Below are 16236 nucleotides of genomic sequence, written 5' to 3' on the forward strand. Positions count from 1 at the left end.
CCACTCCCAGATCACAGCACACATTCCTACGGAGCTTCGCATTTAGCTCATGATCCTCTAGCCACTATCACCTCATCACAGCTGGCATTAGTGTTGAGGCCTCTCTGCCAAACCTGTCTAGTTCTTCTGGGGAGTTTGGTTTAATGGGAAAAACACAGGATTAAAGAGCAAAAACATCTGGCTCACACCCTGGTTTTTTAAGTACCAGATAAATAAGCTTGGGTTAAATTAGTTAAACCCCTCTGGGCCTGTTTCCTCCACTGTTTGATTGGTGACATCAACTCCACAGAATTACTGTAATGATAAAATGAGACAACATATCTTAGACACTCAGCAGGTGCCTGCTGCATAGTGGTACCTACTAAATGCCAATTCCCCTTGTTTTTCTGATTTGGTCACAGAACCACATGATCTTACTTTTTTTTAATTTGAAGTATCACTGATAAACAAACAATCTTATATTAGTTGCAACTATACAACACAGTGGTTCAACACTTACCCATATTATTAAATTCTTACCCCTACTAATGCAGTTACTATCTGTCAACACAGGAAGATGTTACAGAATTATTGGCTATATTCTCCATGTACTACCATCCCAATGAACAACTTTTAGTATAATGGAGAATTTTTATACCCCTTTATCCCCCTCACCCTCCCCATGCTCTTACTTTCAAGATAATATGAATGGCAAACTCCCCTTACCTGATAATAGTGATGGCTGACACAATTGACCACATTAGTTACACAAAAAATTATTAATATGCCACTAAGTCCAGTTCTCTATAGATTCGTGCTTCCATCTGAGTAAAGGGATGCCCAGTGCTTTGGCAAATGGTGATGAGCATAACAAGACAAGAGAACATTACATCTGCAGAAGTACACCTATTTGTTTTAGGTTCTAGCTTGCATGCAATTATACTGCAAATAACAAATGTGGCAAATATTAACGACGCTTTAGCTGTTACTGCTTTTGCAGAATAGTTAACCATTTGTATTTGTTATTGTATCTTCTTGAAAATAAAACTAATACTTTCACAGGCCTCCTCCCTCACCTACATCCTGCCTGTCTGACCTAATACGGTTTTGCTGTATTGCCATCTTGTACAGGTCATAACAACCTGGGGGAATGGGTGGGGAAGTGACAGAGGGTGTAAAGTCAGGAATCTGAGGAGAGAGGAGTGTTGGGGAAGCTGACATTAAGTCAGGAAGGCTTCCTGGAGGAAATCACAAAATAAAATAGCCGAGTAGAAAAATGGGCAAGGCTTTCTAAAGGTACGAAGAAGGCAGGGCAGAAGAGAAAGGAGCCCAGGGTTAAGTGCCTGGGCTTTGGCATCAGAAATATGTCCCAATCTCTAAGGATCTTGGTCAAGTTACTTAACTTCAATTTCTTTATCTGTGAAGATTAAATGAGAATGCATTTATAATGCTATAAGGCAGCATGATTACAGCTGTTAAGATAGGTGACAGACGATCAGAAGATGGGTGTTTAGAAATCTTGGCAGTGGAATCTGAGGTAAGATAGATAGATACCCAGGCTTATGCCGGTGGGCAGAGTTTCCATGAATACTTACTTTGAGAGACCCACAAGCCCGAGGAAAATAGCTCATACAAGCCTTCATCCCCTCCAGTGCTGAGAGCTCACACTGTGGAAAAAACAGGAGGTAAGAAAGGCTCAGAGGGCCAACGCCCCCACAGAACCAATCCCCAGTCCCTGTGCACACCCTCTTCCCACACTTCTTGGCTTCTTCAATCCTATTCCCCAATCACTTCCCATCACACTCTTTAACCCAATCGGTATGAGTGAAGGCAAGGGCTGCCGGCCGCCAAGGGTCTCACCTCTGGTCTGAGGCCCAGCAGGGAGGTGAGAAGGCCAGGGAGGTGGTTCACAGAGATGTCCCGGAAGAGCGTAGGCAACTGGGCTGCATATCGGAGCAGATCCCTTAGGACGGCCACAGCCAACTCCATTGTGGGGGGCGGGTCCTGGGACTAAAGAGCAACAACCTCACCATTGTCGTCAAGAGGAGGAATGAGAGCTAGGACAACCCAGGCCTTGGAGAAACACCATAGCTGATGCCCGTATTACCAGTAGGAAGAGAGTGCATTAGAGATATTAGTATCCAGAAGTAACATATTTATCCACAGAAAAGACACAGGTATACATTTTAGTATTGTGGGTATTTTGGGGGTCCCGAGAATTTGGGTGAAAAAAAGTTAAAGTCACACCTTAAAGATCTGACTACCTGGAAGATCTCAAGAGTTTCTTGCCTCTCCCAAACTATTTCCTTGCTAGGAATGGAGAAGATCACTTAGACTGAAAAAGTCTTAGCCACAACGAAACCACAGCATCTCTCCAAGTTTGCTTCTGGCTGGCTCACACCTACCTTGGGACTCATGGAAGAAAAAAACAGTTTGGATTTAGAAGGACTTCCCTAGGAAATTAACATGTATGTAAGGAAAAGCATTCAGCACACACCTCCTGATAGACCAGAGGCCGTGTGTCAACGAAGCAAGCTAAGAATGTTTACCGAAACAGGAAGACTAGGCGGGCCTACCAACTACAAACAGGCCCTCCCCACCTTCCAGGAATCCCACCGCACTGCTTTCTGGTTAGCACTCTCCACTACTCAACCCTCCCACTACTGTCACCCCTGTTTAGCCCAACCCACAACACCCCCAAAGCCCAAAGCGAGGAACTCCCACCACTTCCCCCTGCCAAACCTGAAAACTCATCTCCATCCTCACCCCTGCTCTCCCTCCCTCCTGGCATCAGACCAGGACTCCTCCTCCCATCCAAGGACAACTGTGCTTCAGACAACTGTCTCCTCCCTTCCCGGGACCTCACACTATTACCCAGCCCCCTCTCTGTATTTCCAACCAGTCCCTCTCAAACGGATTCTTCCCACTACAGTTACACATGCTAAAGTCTCTCCCATCTTAAAAATCCTTCTCTTAGATAAGTAATGACTCTAAAGCATCTTAATAAGCTGATAGACAGTGACTGCAATGGAGTGGGGAGGGGGACTTGATAATATGGGTAAATGTTGAAACCACAATGTTGTTCATGTGAAACCTTCATAAGATTGTATATCAACGATACCTTAATCAAAAAATTAAAATTAAAAATAAATAAATAAGACAAAAAACAAACTACTTCTACTTAAAAAAAAAATCCTTCTCTTAAGCCGGCACTCCACTTACCCAGCCTCAGTTACTGCCCAATTTCTCTCCCTTACCATTAGAGGTAAAGGTCTTAAAAGGATGGTCTATCTTCCATATTTCCATTCCTCCTCCCATTTACTTCTCATCCCAGGTCAACCCACTGCTCCACCAAAAACACTTTCACTACTGTCTTATGACCCTTGAGTCACTAAATCTGATAAATAATCTTCAGTCAACTTTTTGCACCTCAGAGAGACATAAATGAAAACAACTCCTCCCTCTTCTCTGAAGTACGCCACCTCAGATCCCATCCACCAACCAACCCACAGCCCTGGTTCTGTCCCTTCTGCTGCTGTCTCCATCTCCTCTGTAAGCTCAAACTCCTCCACCTGAGCATTAAATGTGGAGCACCTTAAAATCCAGCCTGTAAAGTACTCAGCTTGAGTATCTCATCCTCATCCTCAGCTTCAACTGCCATTTACATGCTGGGGACTCTTCCTCTTTGTAAACACACTGACTGAAGTCCCCGACCCAGAACCTTCAAGGTTACATCTGAGACATCTGGCCACTTCCACTCACACCAGATCCGGGGAATGCTTGCTAAGAGGGCTTCTTCCAAATGCCCAAAGCCAAATACATGGTATTTTCTCCCCTCCCCTCTGAACCTGGCTGTCCCCCTGTGTTCTGAAATCCAGGAGTCATCCTGGACACATGCTCTCCTTTATCCTAGTCCATCATCAGAAACTGTCCACTTTGCCTCTGAACCTCTCTTGGACTTCCTGTACTTCTCACCATTTCCACTGCCACAACCCTAGGCCAGGCTACTGTGAATGGCTCCTTTCTGACCCTTTCTCCACACAGCAGCCAGAGTGATATTTCCAAATGAAAACCTGATCATGTCACCACCACCTCCTCACCCCTACTCAAAACCATCCATAAATTCTCACTGTTCCAAGAATAAAAATCAAACTCCTTAACTTGCCTGCAATGCCATACCCAGCTTGGTCCCCCATCTCCCTGCCTCCCCAGTTGTATCTCACCAACCCTACCATACAAGTTTGCTTATAATTCTTCAAATGGGCCAAACTCCTCTTTACTCAGGGCTTTTGCACACTTAGAAAAATTTCCTAGCCCAATTTACTCCTACTGATAGTTCAGAAAAACCCTCCCTGAACCACTGACCCTGATCACCACCACCCACACCACCCCAGTCTAGGTTAAATTGTCTTGTTCCATGTTCTCAAACAACTACAGTCTTTTCCTCCATAGCACCTACTACAATTTATCATTTTACATTCACTGTATAATTACTCAACTAGTCTCTTCCACTAAAGTGGTGACCAGAAGACTATGGTCTGTGGATACCTGTTTTAAGATGGTCCACAAGGCAAGAATGGCTTTTACCTTCTTGAAGGGTTAAAAAATAAAGAAAAAATATGCAACAGAAGCCATATGTGGTTCACAAACCATAAAGCATTTGCTATCTGTAAACATTGAACTCCATACAAAGTCCTCCAAGCACTGTGCTAGACTTGAAGCACCATGAACACAGGGTCTCAGTACCTCTTAGCACTGTCTCCCCAGAGCTTAGCACACAGCCGGCCACATGTACTCAGAATGTTTGCTGAAGAACTAAGTGGAGAGATTCATTAAAGGATATGAAAGTAGAAAAGATAGAATGTTAAAAGAGGAAAAAAGGAGTAGGCAAAAAAAATAAAAACTGGAAAAAGGAACTTCAGAGATGTCGCTCATTAGAACAGCTAACATGGAAGTGAAACAGTCAGAGGTCAGTGTGTATGAAAGGTCCAATGAATTAAAATAACCCAGTAGATTAAAATATCAAAAAATTTAAAAGGATGTTTCTATTTGAATTCATCCTCCCCACTATTGGGAAATTGCTTCTGACTATTCTGTTCACAGAAGTAAGTGTCCAAGCTGCAAAGAGCCCACGGCATCCAGAACGGTGAGTAAGGTATGGGTAGGGAGGCAGCGGCAGAATCCTTACCTGTAAGACCTGCTGAATGCTCCGAAGCCAAGAGACACAGTGCTGCTGGAACATCTCTGTGGAGCTCTCCCCGACCAACAAGGACAGCAGACACAGGCCCTCAAACCTGCAGAAAGACATGAGTGAGAACAAGAGGGGGAGGTAGATTCAGAGGAAGCATTTACCACTCTTTTACTCTCACTAGGCTAGTGCAAAGCTCCACCACCAGATCACTGTGGTTTCTACCTTCTGAATACTTGGAGGACTTGACATGAGGTGCAGGCAGCAAGGAAGTAAGGGAACAGAGGTAATCCCAGGGGACACAGAGGAAACTGGGGAGCCAGAATAGGTGGGATTCAAGTGAGCTCCTGAAAACACTGAAACTCTCCAAACTCCCAGGAGGAGAATAATCTCTTGACTCCATGGGGTGGTGACAATGGATGGATAGATGTATGGCCCACTTCCTAAGGAAACATTCCCCTGGAGAAAAAACAGGGCTGAACACGTACCGAGTTTTGACAGAACCAAGACGGGCATTACTGAGACCTACCAATGCCCCAACAGCTGAAAGGTTCTGTGGGAAAGAAAACAGGGAAGTGAGTCAGGAATAGGACGCCAAAGACGCTGGACCATTTCTCCAATCCCTTCCCTGCCCCAGAATCTATGGCGCCTTCTCTGTGGTCACACCTCCTTTGAGGCCAAGACCATTCCTCTAGAGAATTTCAGCCTCTGCCCCATTTTCAGTGGGTGACATACACAGCAGCCTGTCCCACACACTTCCCTCAGTTTCTTGCCTGACCCAAACTGGTGCTATACAGAGGACAGCCCAGCTCTTGCCAGCTACCAGGCTTCAGACAGGTCTCCTGCACCTCTGTATCCCCAGACAGCACCTAGTGCAGAGGAGCCATCCATAATGCTAGCTGAGTGGACACCCAACTCATCTGCTACCCGTCTTCCTGCACCCCCCCGTAAATTCTCTCCTGTTCCTGACTTCCTCAGTGCTGTTAACGCCAACACAAACCTAGTCAACCACAGCCTCCCTCCCTCACCTTCTGGGAGCCTTGAAAGGCTTCCTCTTCAGCCCTCCCACAGTAACTTCACCATCCCCTGAATGGCAGACTCCTCTCATGGTGCTGTATCTCCCTGACCATATTCATCACTCATGTTTTCAACAGACACATGGTATGCACTGAGTCAGATAAAGGAATACAGAGCTGAATAAGTAAACAAAGTCCCTGTTCTCATGAAGGGAGATGTTTATTCACTCAACAAACATTTAACATCTGCTTTGTGCGAGACATTGCTTTAGGTCCTGGGGAACCTAGTTAGAAGGAATTCTAGTTAGAGAGACGGAAAATAAACAAATGGCCAAATAAATAGTATATTGGATGGTGCTACGTGCTGTGGAGAAGAATAAAGCAGATGAAGAAAGAAGTGCCTGGGAAGGGGAAGGGAAACAGTATTTTGTGTGGAGTGGGCACAAAAGCCATCTCTAAAAAGGCCACTCAGGCAGAGGAAGGTGAAAACAAGACATATTGAAACCCTCACACACTGCTAAGCATGTAAAATGGTGCAGCCACTTTGGCAAACAGTCTAGCAGTTCCTCAAAAGGTTACAGATTAACACATGACCCAGCAATTCCACTCCTAGGTGTACAAAAAGAAGTAAAAACACATGTTCCCCTAAGAGCGAATACACAAATACTTACAGCAGCATTATTCATAATAAGCAAAAAGTGGAAAACACCCAAATGTCCACCAAATGATGGCTGGATAAACAAAATTTAGTATGTCCATACAATGGAATATTACTCGGCCATAAAAAGGAATGAAGTTCTGAGACTTGGATGAACCTTAAAAATATCACGTTAAGGGAAAGAAGCCAGACCCAGGAAGCCGCATACTGTAGGGCTCATTTATATGAAACGTCAAAGTAGGCAAATCTATAGAGACAAAAAGTAGATCAGTGGCTGCCTAAGGCTGAAGGGCAGAGAGGGACTGGAAAGAAATGGGATGTGATTACCAATGGGTACAGGGCGTCCTTTTGCAGTGATGAAAACATTCTAACTGACCATGGTGATAGTTATATAACTTTGAAAATACACTAAAAACCTTGAAATTGTACACTTTAAGTGGATTAATTGTATGTATGTGAATTATATTCTCAGTAAAGCTGTTTTTAAAAAATGGGGGCATATCACAGGGCATAAATATGCAAAGAAATAAAAAGCTAACCTTTTCAAACAATAAGGCTTCTCTCTCACTTACCAACTTAACATTTCCCTGTATGGCCCCGGAAGATGACTGGTTAGCCAGAGACGGGTAAGATTCCTCAAGGGAGGAACAACCTAAGACAGGCACAGTCGCAGGGGGGTCATCAGGTGAGAAATTGGGGATCAACAGAGGTGAGGCTTAGAACCTCCCCCACTGTTCTGAGAGAAATCTTCTGCATACATGGATGTTTTATTGCCCTTGTCTAGCTTGGATTAACACATAGTCTACAGGCACACACCTGATCATCTACATTTGCTCTCTTACAACACTAAACTCTGTTTTCTACCTTTATCTCGTATCTACCTACCACTTCAGCATTTTATTAAAAATAATAATAATAAAGAGAGAAATGTGGTATCCACATAAATCAAGTATAAAAATCAAATGAGTATTCATATTTGAACTGTTTATAGTTCATAATGCATAAGCAAAACTGAAAGCTTCTGTGATGACTGCCCTTGTAATGTTCACCATGTAACTTATTCACTATGTAAGAATTTGTTCTCCATGTAAGAACTTGTTCGTTATGCTTCAGAAGATTGGAGACTGATGAAAATTAGGCTTGGGGTGGATTAATGATTGTGCATTGAGCATTGACCCCCCTATACAGAATTTTATTGTTGTTAACAACCATTTGATCAATAAATATGAGATATGCCCTCACAAAAAAAAAAAAAAAAAATACAGACTTCCAATTGTAAAATAAATAAGTAACCGGGATGTAATGTATAGCATAAGAAATATTGTCAAAATATTGTAACAACTTGGTATGGTGATAGCTGGTACCTAGAATTATCATGTATATAAATGTTGAATCATTGTGTCGTACACCTGAAACTAATGTAATACTGTGTGTCAACTACCCTTCAATAAAAAATAATTATCTAAAAAAAAAAAAAAAAAATGGGGGCATACCGATGGAAAAAAAGAAAACATATTCCAGGAAAAGCAGAGAAAAAAAGCAGAGCATGTTGAGATAATGGCACACTTGGCATATCTGAGGAACAGCAGGAGGTGAACTGTCACTAGAGAAGGGTGAGCAAGAGAGGAAGGAGGAATAAAAACTGAAGGTCCCAGTAGCAAGGCCAGACAGACCCTGTAGAGTCATATAGGCAACTGGTGACTTTCACTCCAAAAAATATACAAGCCGGATTGTGAACCAAGATGGCGGCGTGAGTAGAGCAGCGGAAATCTCCTCCCAAAACCATATATATTTTTGAAAATACAACAAATACAACTAATCCTAAAAGAGAGACTAGAAGTCACAGGACAACAGCCAGACTACATCCACACCCACGAGAACCCAGCGCCTCGCGAAGGGGGTAAGATACAAGCTGCGGCCTGGCAGGACCCGAGAGCCCCTCACCCCAGCTTTCGGTGGGAGGAGAGGAGTCGGAGCGGGGAGGGAGAGGGAGCCCAGGACTGCTAAACACCCAGCCCAAGCCATCTGCACCGGAGCGCAGACACAGTGCGTGCGTGGGGTGCTGAAAACTAGGGAAACAGGACAATAAGACCTGTGAGGGGGTCCCTGCAGCTGGTGCCCCTGGGACAAAGAAAAGCGAGTGCTCTTTGAAAGTCTTAAAGGGACAGGAACCCCACAGCTGGATGGAAGCATCCCAGGACACTAAGCCCAGCAGCTGGGAATCCCGGAGAACTCTGGGAGTCCGAACCCCCGCAGCGCAGCTTGGAGGCCCCTCACCGTGATAAACAGCCTCCCGCCTGTTCCCCATCCAATGCGGCTCCGCCATATTGGAGTTGCAGCCTGAGGCAGGCCACACCCACAGCAACTGCAGAGCTAAATAAACTCCATAGCGGCCAGGCAAGATCAGAAGCCACGTCTGCACGCAGCTGCCCAGCACAAGCCGCTAGAAGCCGCTGTTCTCCCAGGAGAGGAAGGCCACAAACTGGCAAGAAGGGACTTTCTCTTACCCAACACACGCGCCAGCTCCCCAAAAATATATCTATAGCCATGAAAAAGCAGAAGAAATTGATACAGACCAAGATCACAGAGGCAAACCCTGAAAAGGAGATAGACCTAACCAGTCTTTCTGAAAAAGAATAAAAAATAAAGCTCATAACCATGCTGATGCAGCTGCAGAGAAATATGCAAGAGCTAAGGGATGATGTCCGGAAGGACATTACAGAAGTGAAACAATCTCTGGAAGGATTTATAAACAGAATGGATAAGATGCAAGAGGCCATTGATGGAATAGAAACCAGAGAACAGGAACGCATAGAAGCTGACGCAGAGAGAGATAAAAGGATCTCCAGGAATGAAACAATATTAAGAGAACTGTGTGACCAATCCAAAAGGAATAATATCCGCATTATAGGGGTACCAGAAGAAGAAGAAGAGAGAGAAGGGGATAGAAAGTGTATTTGAAGAAATAATTGCTGAAAACTTCCCCAAACTGGGGGAGGAAATAATCGATCAGACCATGGAAGTGTACAGAACTCCCAACAGAAAGGCCCCAAGGAGGACAACGCCAAGACACATAATAATTAAAATGGCAAAGATCAAGGAAAAGGACAGAGTTTTAAAGGCAGCTAGAGAGAGGAAAAGGTCACCTACAAAGGAAAACCCATCAGGCTATCATCAGACTTCTCAACAGAAACCTTACAGGCCAGAAGAGAATGGCATGATATATTTAATGCAATGAAACAGAAGGGCCTTGAACCAAGAATATTGTATCCAGCACGACTATCATTTAAATATGAAGGAGGGATTAAACAATTCCCAGACAAGCAAAAGTTGAGGGAATTTGCCTTCCACAAACCACCTCTGCAGGGTATTTTAGAGGGACCGCTCTAGATGGGAGCATTCCTAAGACTAAATAGATGTCACAGAGAAAATAAAATCACAGCAAAGAAAGCAGACCAAACAAATACTAACTAAAGGCAAAAAATAAAATCAACTACCCACAAAAGCAGTTAAAGGAAGACAAAAGAGCACAGAATAAAACAACCAACATATAAAGAACGGAGGAGAAGGAATAAGAAGGGAGAAAAATAAAGAATGACCAGACAGTGTTTAAAATAGCTCAATAAGTGAGTTGTTAGACAGTAAGATACTAAAGAAGCTAACCTTGAACCTTTGGCAACCACGAATCTAAAGCCTGCAATGGCAATAAGTACATAACTTTCAATAATCACCCTAAATGTAAATGGACTGAATGCACCAATCAAAAGACACAGAATAATAGAATGGATAAAAAAGCAAGACCCATCTCTATGCTGCTTATAAGAGACGCACCTCAATCCCAAAGACTATAGGAACAAAGAAAGACTGAAGGAACAAAACAGCAGCAGAATCATAGAACCTAAGAATGGACTAACAGTTACCAAAGGGAAAGGGACTGGGGAGAAAGGGAGGGAAGGATGGGGAAAAAGAAAGGGGGCATTACGATTAGCATGTTTAATGTGGGGGGGGGCATGGGGAGGGCTGTGCAACACAGAGAAGACAAGTAGTGATTCTACAGCATCTTACTATGCTGATTGCCAGTACTGTAATGGGGTTTGCGGGGGGGATTTGGTGAAGGGGGTCCCTAGTAAACATAATATTCTTCATGTAATTGTAGATTAATGACAACAAAATTAATTAATTAATTTTTTAAAAAAAGATACAAGCCATAGGGAGAGAGGACATATGGGCAGAGGAGTGATATTATCTGATATAACTTATCTTTTAAAACATATCAACAATGCTTGTGTTGCCTTGCTTAGAAGACAGAAGCAGAAAGAAGTAAAAGGCTATTGTTAATAATCCAGGAGAGAGAGATGCAGTTTAAAAGAGGATGCTAATAACAGCCAAGATATGGAAGCAATCTAAGTGTCCATAAGTAGATGAATGGTTAAAGAAGATGTGGTGCAGAGAGGATTAAAGATGGCAGCATGAGAGGTGAGACAGAGGCTTCCTCCTAAAACCACATCTAATACAAAAATATAATTAATATGACTAATCCTGAAAGAGCAACAGGAAAGATAGCTGTGCCAAACTGCATACACCTGGAGAAAAAATAAACCTCACGGAACAGGGTAATGTACCAAAGCCGTGGCCTGGCTGGACCCAAGCCCTTCCCCCACACCAGCTCACTGGCGGAAGGGAGAGAAACGGAGCAGGGAGGGAGTGGAGGCCTGGGACTGCTGAATACCTAACTCAGGAGATCTGCTCTGAGAGCACAAACCTACATTTCATAGTGCTTTCATGGTACTCTCGTGATTAGGGGGTTGGGAAGCTAAGACAGGCAGAATACCTGGAGAGACTGAGATTCCAGCCACCTGTGGAAAGCAGGGATCCATAACCAGATGCTCTGGGACAAAAGAAAGGCAGGCAGTCTGAGAGCCTTCCTAACAGCAAGAGGGCTGCTAAAGGGGCAAGGACTGCACAGAGCTTACTGCTCAGGAAAAAGGACAGGTGGACAAAATTGTCCAGGTGCACTCTGCTCAGCAGGTTGGGAACTTTCTCGATCTTCAGGTGCTCCCAGGCTGGCTACACAGCTCAAAGGACCCCCTCCGTGATACGCACCCTACTGCGCCTTTCTCCTGGCCAGCCCCACCTGGTCCACAAACTGGCAAACCCTACATTGGCGTTATACCAGCCAGAGGGCAGCGCCATCTACAGCAACTACAAATGCAAAGCATAGAGGCTTTACCTGTGTGCGTGGCCCACTGGTTCTGGCAGTGGAGGAAGGCATAGCATCCAGGAAGCAGGAAACAGCTCTTTTCCCACCCCAGGCACCCATCCCAATCCCCTGTGACCCCCAGCATTGCTTCAGGGGCCGAGCAGCTCCAGAGAGTAGAGTTTCTGGGCACTAAAGGGCACCATATACAAATATGAAACACCAAAGAAACCTGGTTCAATGTAAAATTATGAATACAACACCTGAGAAAGATTCAAATGAAATCGACTTCATGAATCTTCCTGAAAGGGATTTCAAAATAAAAATCATTAACATGCTCATGGAGGTACAGAAAAATATTCAAGGACTCAGGAATGAATTCCAATCGGAGATCCAATTGTTGAAGAGCACAATGGAGGGTATTAAAAGCAGATTAGATATGACAGAGGAAACGATAAATGAAACAGAAATTAGAGAAGAGGAATACAAAGAAGCTGAGGCACAGAGAGAAAAAAGGATCTCTAAGAATGAAAGAATATGAGAGAACTGTGTGACCAATCCAAACGGAAAAATATTCACATTATAGGGGTACCAGAAGAAGAAGAGAGAAAAAGGGAGAGAAAGTGTCTTTGAGGAGGTAATTGCTGAAAACTTCCCCAATGTGAAACAAACATAGTATCTCAGGCAATGGAGGTGCACAGATCTCCCAACACAAGGAACCCAAAGAAGATAACACCAAGACATACAGTAATTAAAACATCAAAGATCAAGGATAAGGAGAGATTATTTAAAAGCAGCCAGAGAGAGAAATAAGATCACATACAAAGGAAAGCCCATCAGGCTATCATCAGACTTCTCAGCAGACACCTTACAGGCCAGAAGGGAGTGGCATGATGTATTTAATGCAATGAAGCAGAAGGGCCTCCAACCAAGAATACTTTATCAGGCAAGATTATCATTTAAATTTGAAGCAGGGAATAAACAATTTCCAGATAAGCAAAAGCTGAGAGAATTTGCCTCCCACAAACCGTCTCTATACTATATTTTGGAGGGACTGCTATAGATGGAAGTGTTCCTAAGGTTGAATAGCTGTCACCAGAGGTAATAAAACCACAGTAAAGAAAGTAGAACAGCTAATTACTAAGCAAATGCAAAATTAAATCAACTATCCCCAAAGTCATTCAAGGGATAGACAAAGAGTACAGATTATAATAACCTAATACATAAAGAATGGAGGAGGAAGAAAAAGGAGGAGAAAAAAAGAACCTTTAGATTGTGTTTGTAAGCATACTAAGTAAGTTAAGTTAGACTCTTAGATAGTAAGGAAGTTAACCTTGAACCTTTGGTAACCACGAATCTAAAGCCTGCAATAGCAGTAAGTACATACCTATCAATAATCACCCTAAATGTAAATGGACTGAATCCACCAATCAAAAGACAAAGAGTCATTGAATGGATAAAAAAACAGGACCCATCTATATGCTGCCTACAAGAGACTCACTTTAAATCCAAAGACATACACAGACTAAAAGTGAAGGGATGGAAAAAGGTATTTCATACAAATAATAGGGAGAAAAAAGCAGGAGTTGTATACTTGTATAAGACAAAACAGACTTCAAAACAAAGAAAGTCACAAGTGACAAAGAAGGACATTACATAATGATAAAGGGGTCAATCCAACAAGAAGATACAACCATAATAAATATCTATGTGCCCAACACAGGAGCACCTACATGTGTGAAACAAATAATAACAGACTTAAAAGAGGAAATAGAATGCAATGCATTCATTCTAGGAGACTTCAACACTCCACTCACTCCAAAAGACAGATCAACCAGACAGAAAATAAGTAAGGAGACAGAGGCACTGAACAACACATTAGAACAGGTGGACCTAACAGACATCTACAGAACTCTACACCCTAAAGCAGCAGGATACACATTCTTCTCAAGGGCACATGGAACACTTTCAAGAATAGATCATATATTAGGCCACAAAAAGAGCCTCAGTAAATTCAGAAGGATTGAAATTGTACCAACCAACTTCTTAGATCACAAAGGTATGAAACTAGAAATAAATTACACAAAGAAAATGAAAAATCCCACAAACACATGGAGGCTTCACAACATGCTCCTAAATAACCAATGGATCAATGACCAAATAAAAACAGATCAAGCAATATATGGAGACAAATGACAACACTAATTCAACACCGCAAAATCTGTGGGATGCAACGAAGGCCGTGCTAAGGAAAGTCTATTGCAATACAGGCCTACCTCAGGAAAGAAGAACAATCCCATATGAACACTCTAAACTCACAATTAACGAAAAACTAGAAAAACAAGAATGAATGAGGCCCAAAGTCAGTAGAAGGAGGGACATAATAAAAATTAGAGCAGAAATAAATAAAATCGAGAAGAATAAAACAACAGAAAGAATCAATGAATGCAAGAGCTGGTTCTTCAAGAAAATGAACAAAATAGATAAACCCATAGCCAGACTTATCAAGAAAAAAAGAGAGTCTAACACACATAAACAGAATCAGATATGAGCAAGGAAAAATCACTACAGATGACACCACAGAAACACAAAGAATTATTAGAAAGTACTATGAAAAATTATATGCTAACAAACTATATAATCTAGAAGAAATCGACAACTTTCTAGAAAAATACAGCCTTCCAAGGCTGACCCAGAAAGAAACAGAAAATCTGAACAGACCAATTACCAGCAATGAAATTGAACTGGTAATCAAAAACCTAAGAACAAAACTCCTGAACCAGATGGCTTCACTGCTGAATTTTATCACACATTTAGTGAAGACCTAATACCCATCCTCCTTAAAGTTTCCAAAGCATAGAAGAAGAGGGAATACTTCCAAACTCATTCTGAGGCCAGCATCACTCCAATATCAAAACCAGGAAAAGACACCACAAAAAAAGAAAATTACAGACCAATATCCCTGATGAACATAGATGCAAAAATACTCAACAAAATATTAGCAAACCGAATTCAAAAATACATCAAAAAGATCATACATCATGATCAAGTAGGATTTATTCCAGGGATGCAAGGATGGTACAACATTCAAAAGTCCATCAACATCATCCACCACATCAACAAAATGAAGGACAAAAACCACATGATCATCTCCATAGATGCTGAAAAAGCATTTGACAAAATTCAACATCCATTCATGATAAAAACTCTCAACAAAATGGGTATAGAGGGCAAGTACCTCAACATAATAAAGGCTATATATGACAAACCCACAGCCAACATTATATTGAACAGCGAGAAGCTGAAAGCTTTTCCTTTAAGATAGGGAGCAGGACAAGGATGCCCACTCTCCCCACTTTTATTCAACATTCTTGTAGAGGGCCTAGCCACAGCAATCAGACAACACAAAGAAATTAAAGGCATCCAGATTGGCAAGGAAGAAGTTAAACTGTCCCTATTTGCAGATGACATAAATATTGTACATAAAAAACCCTAAAGACTCCACCCCAAAACTACTAGATCAAGTATCTGAATTCAGCAAAGTTGTGGGACACAAAATTAATACACAGATATCTGTTGCATTCCTACACACTAACAATGAACTAGCAGAAAGAGAAATCAGGAAAACAATTCCATTCACAGTTGCATCAAAAAGTATAAAATACCTAGGAATAAACCTAACCAAGGAAGTGAAAGACCTATACTCTAAAAACCACAAGACACTCATGAGAGAAATTAAAGATACCAATAAATGGAAACACATCCTGTGCTCATGGATAGGAAGAATTAATATAGTCAAAATGGCCATCCTGCCTAAAGCAATCTATAGATTCAAAGTGATTCCTATCAAAATACCAACAGCATTCTTCAATGAACTAGAGTAAATAGTTCTAAAATTCGTATGGAACCACAAAAGACCCCGAATAGCCAAAGCAATCCTAAGAATGAAGAATAAAGCAGGGGGGATTATGCTCCCCAACTTCAAGCTCTACTACAAAACCACAGTAATCAAGACAATTTGGTACTGGCACAAGAACAGACCCCTAGACCAATGGAACAGACTAGAGAGCCCTGACATAAGCACAACCATATATGGTCAATTAATATACGATAAAGGAGCCATGGACATACAAAGGGGAAATGACAGCCTCTTCAACAACTGGTGTTGGCAAACTGGACAGCTACATGCAAGAGAATG

General features: G+C 42.4%; 1 protein-coding gene across 3 annotated transcripts in view; it reads right to left on the reverse strand.

Moving 5' to 3' along the window:
* PELP1 (proline, glutamate and leucine rich protein 1) overlaps positions 1-16236 on the reverse strand; it is a 53083-nt gene that overhangs the window by 8370 nt on the left and 28477 nt on the right. For 2 of the 3 annotated variants that reach the window (XM_036896044.2, XM_036896043.2), the window contains exons 2-5: positions 5656-5720; positions 5168-5273; positions 1840-1989; positions 1575-1646 (exon numbers count right to left, since the gene is read on the reverse strand). In XM_036896044.2, coding sequence (XP_036751939.2) covers positions 1575-1646; positions 1840-1989; positions 5168-5273; positions 5656-5720 — 393 coding nt within the window. The remainder of the gene's footprint in view (positions 1-1574; positions 1647-1839; positions 1990-5167; positions 5274-5655; positions 5721-16236) is intronic. The other variant, XM_036896045.2, reaches the window with a different exon arrangement.

This window comes from Manis pentadactyla, chromosome 4, assembly GCF_030020395.1.
Source record: "Manis pentadactyla isolate mManPen7 chromosome 4, mManPen7.hap1, whole genome shotgun sequence".
NCBI lineage: Eukaryota > Metazoa > Chordata > Mammalia > Pholidota > Manidae > Manis > Manis pentadactyla.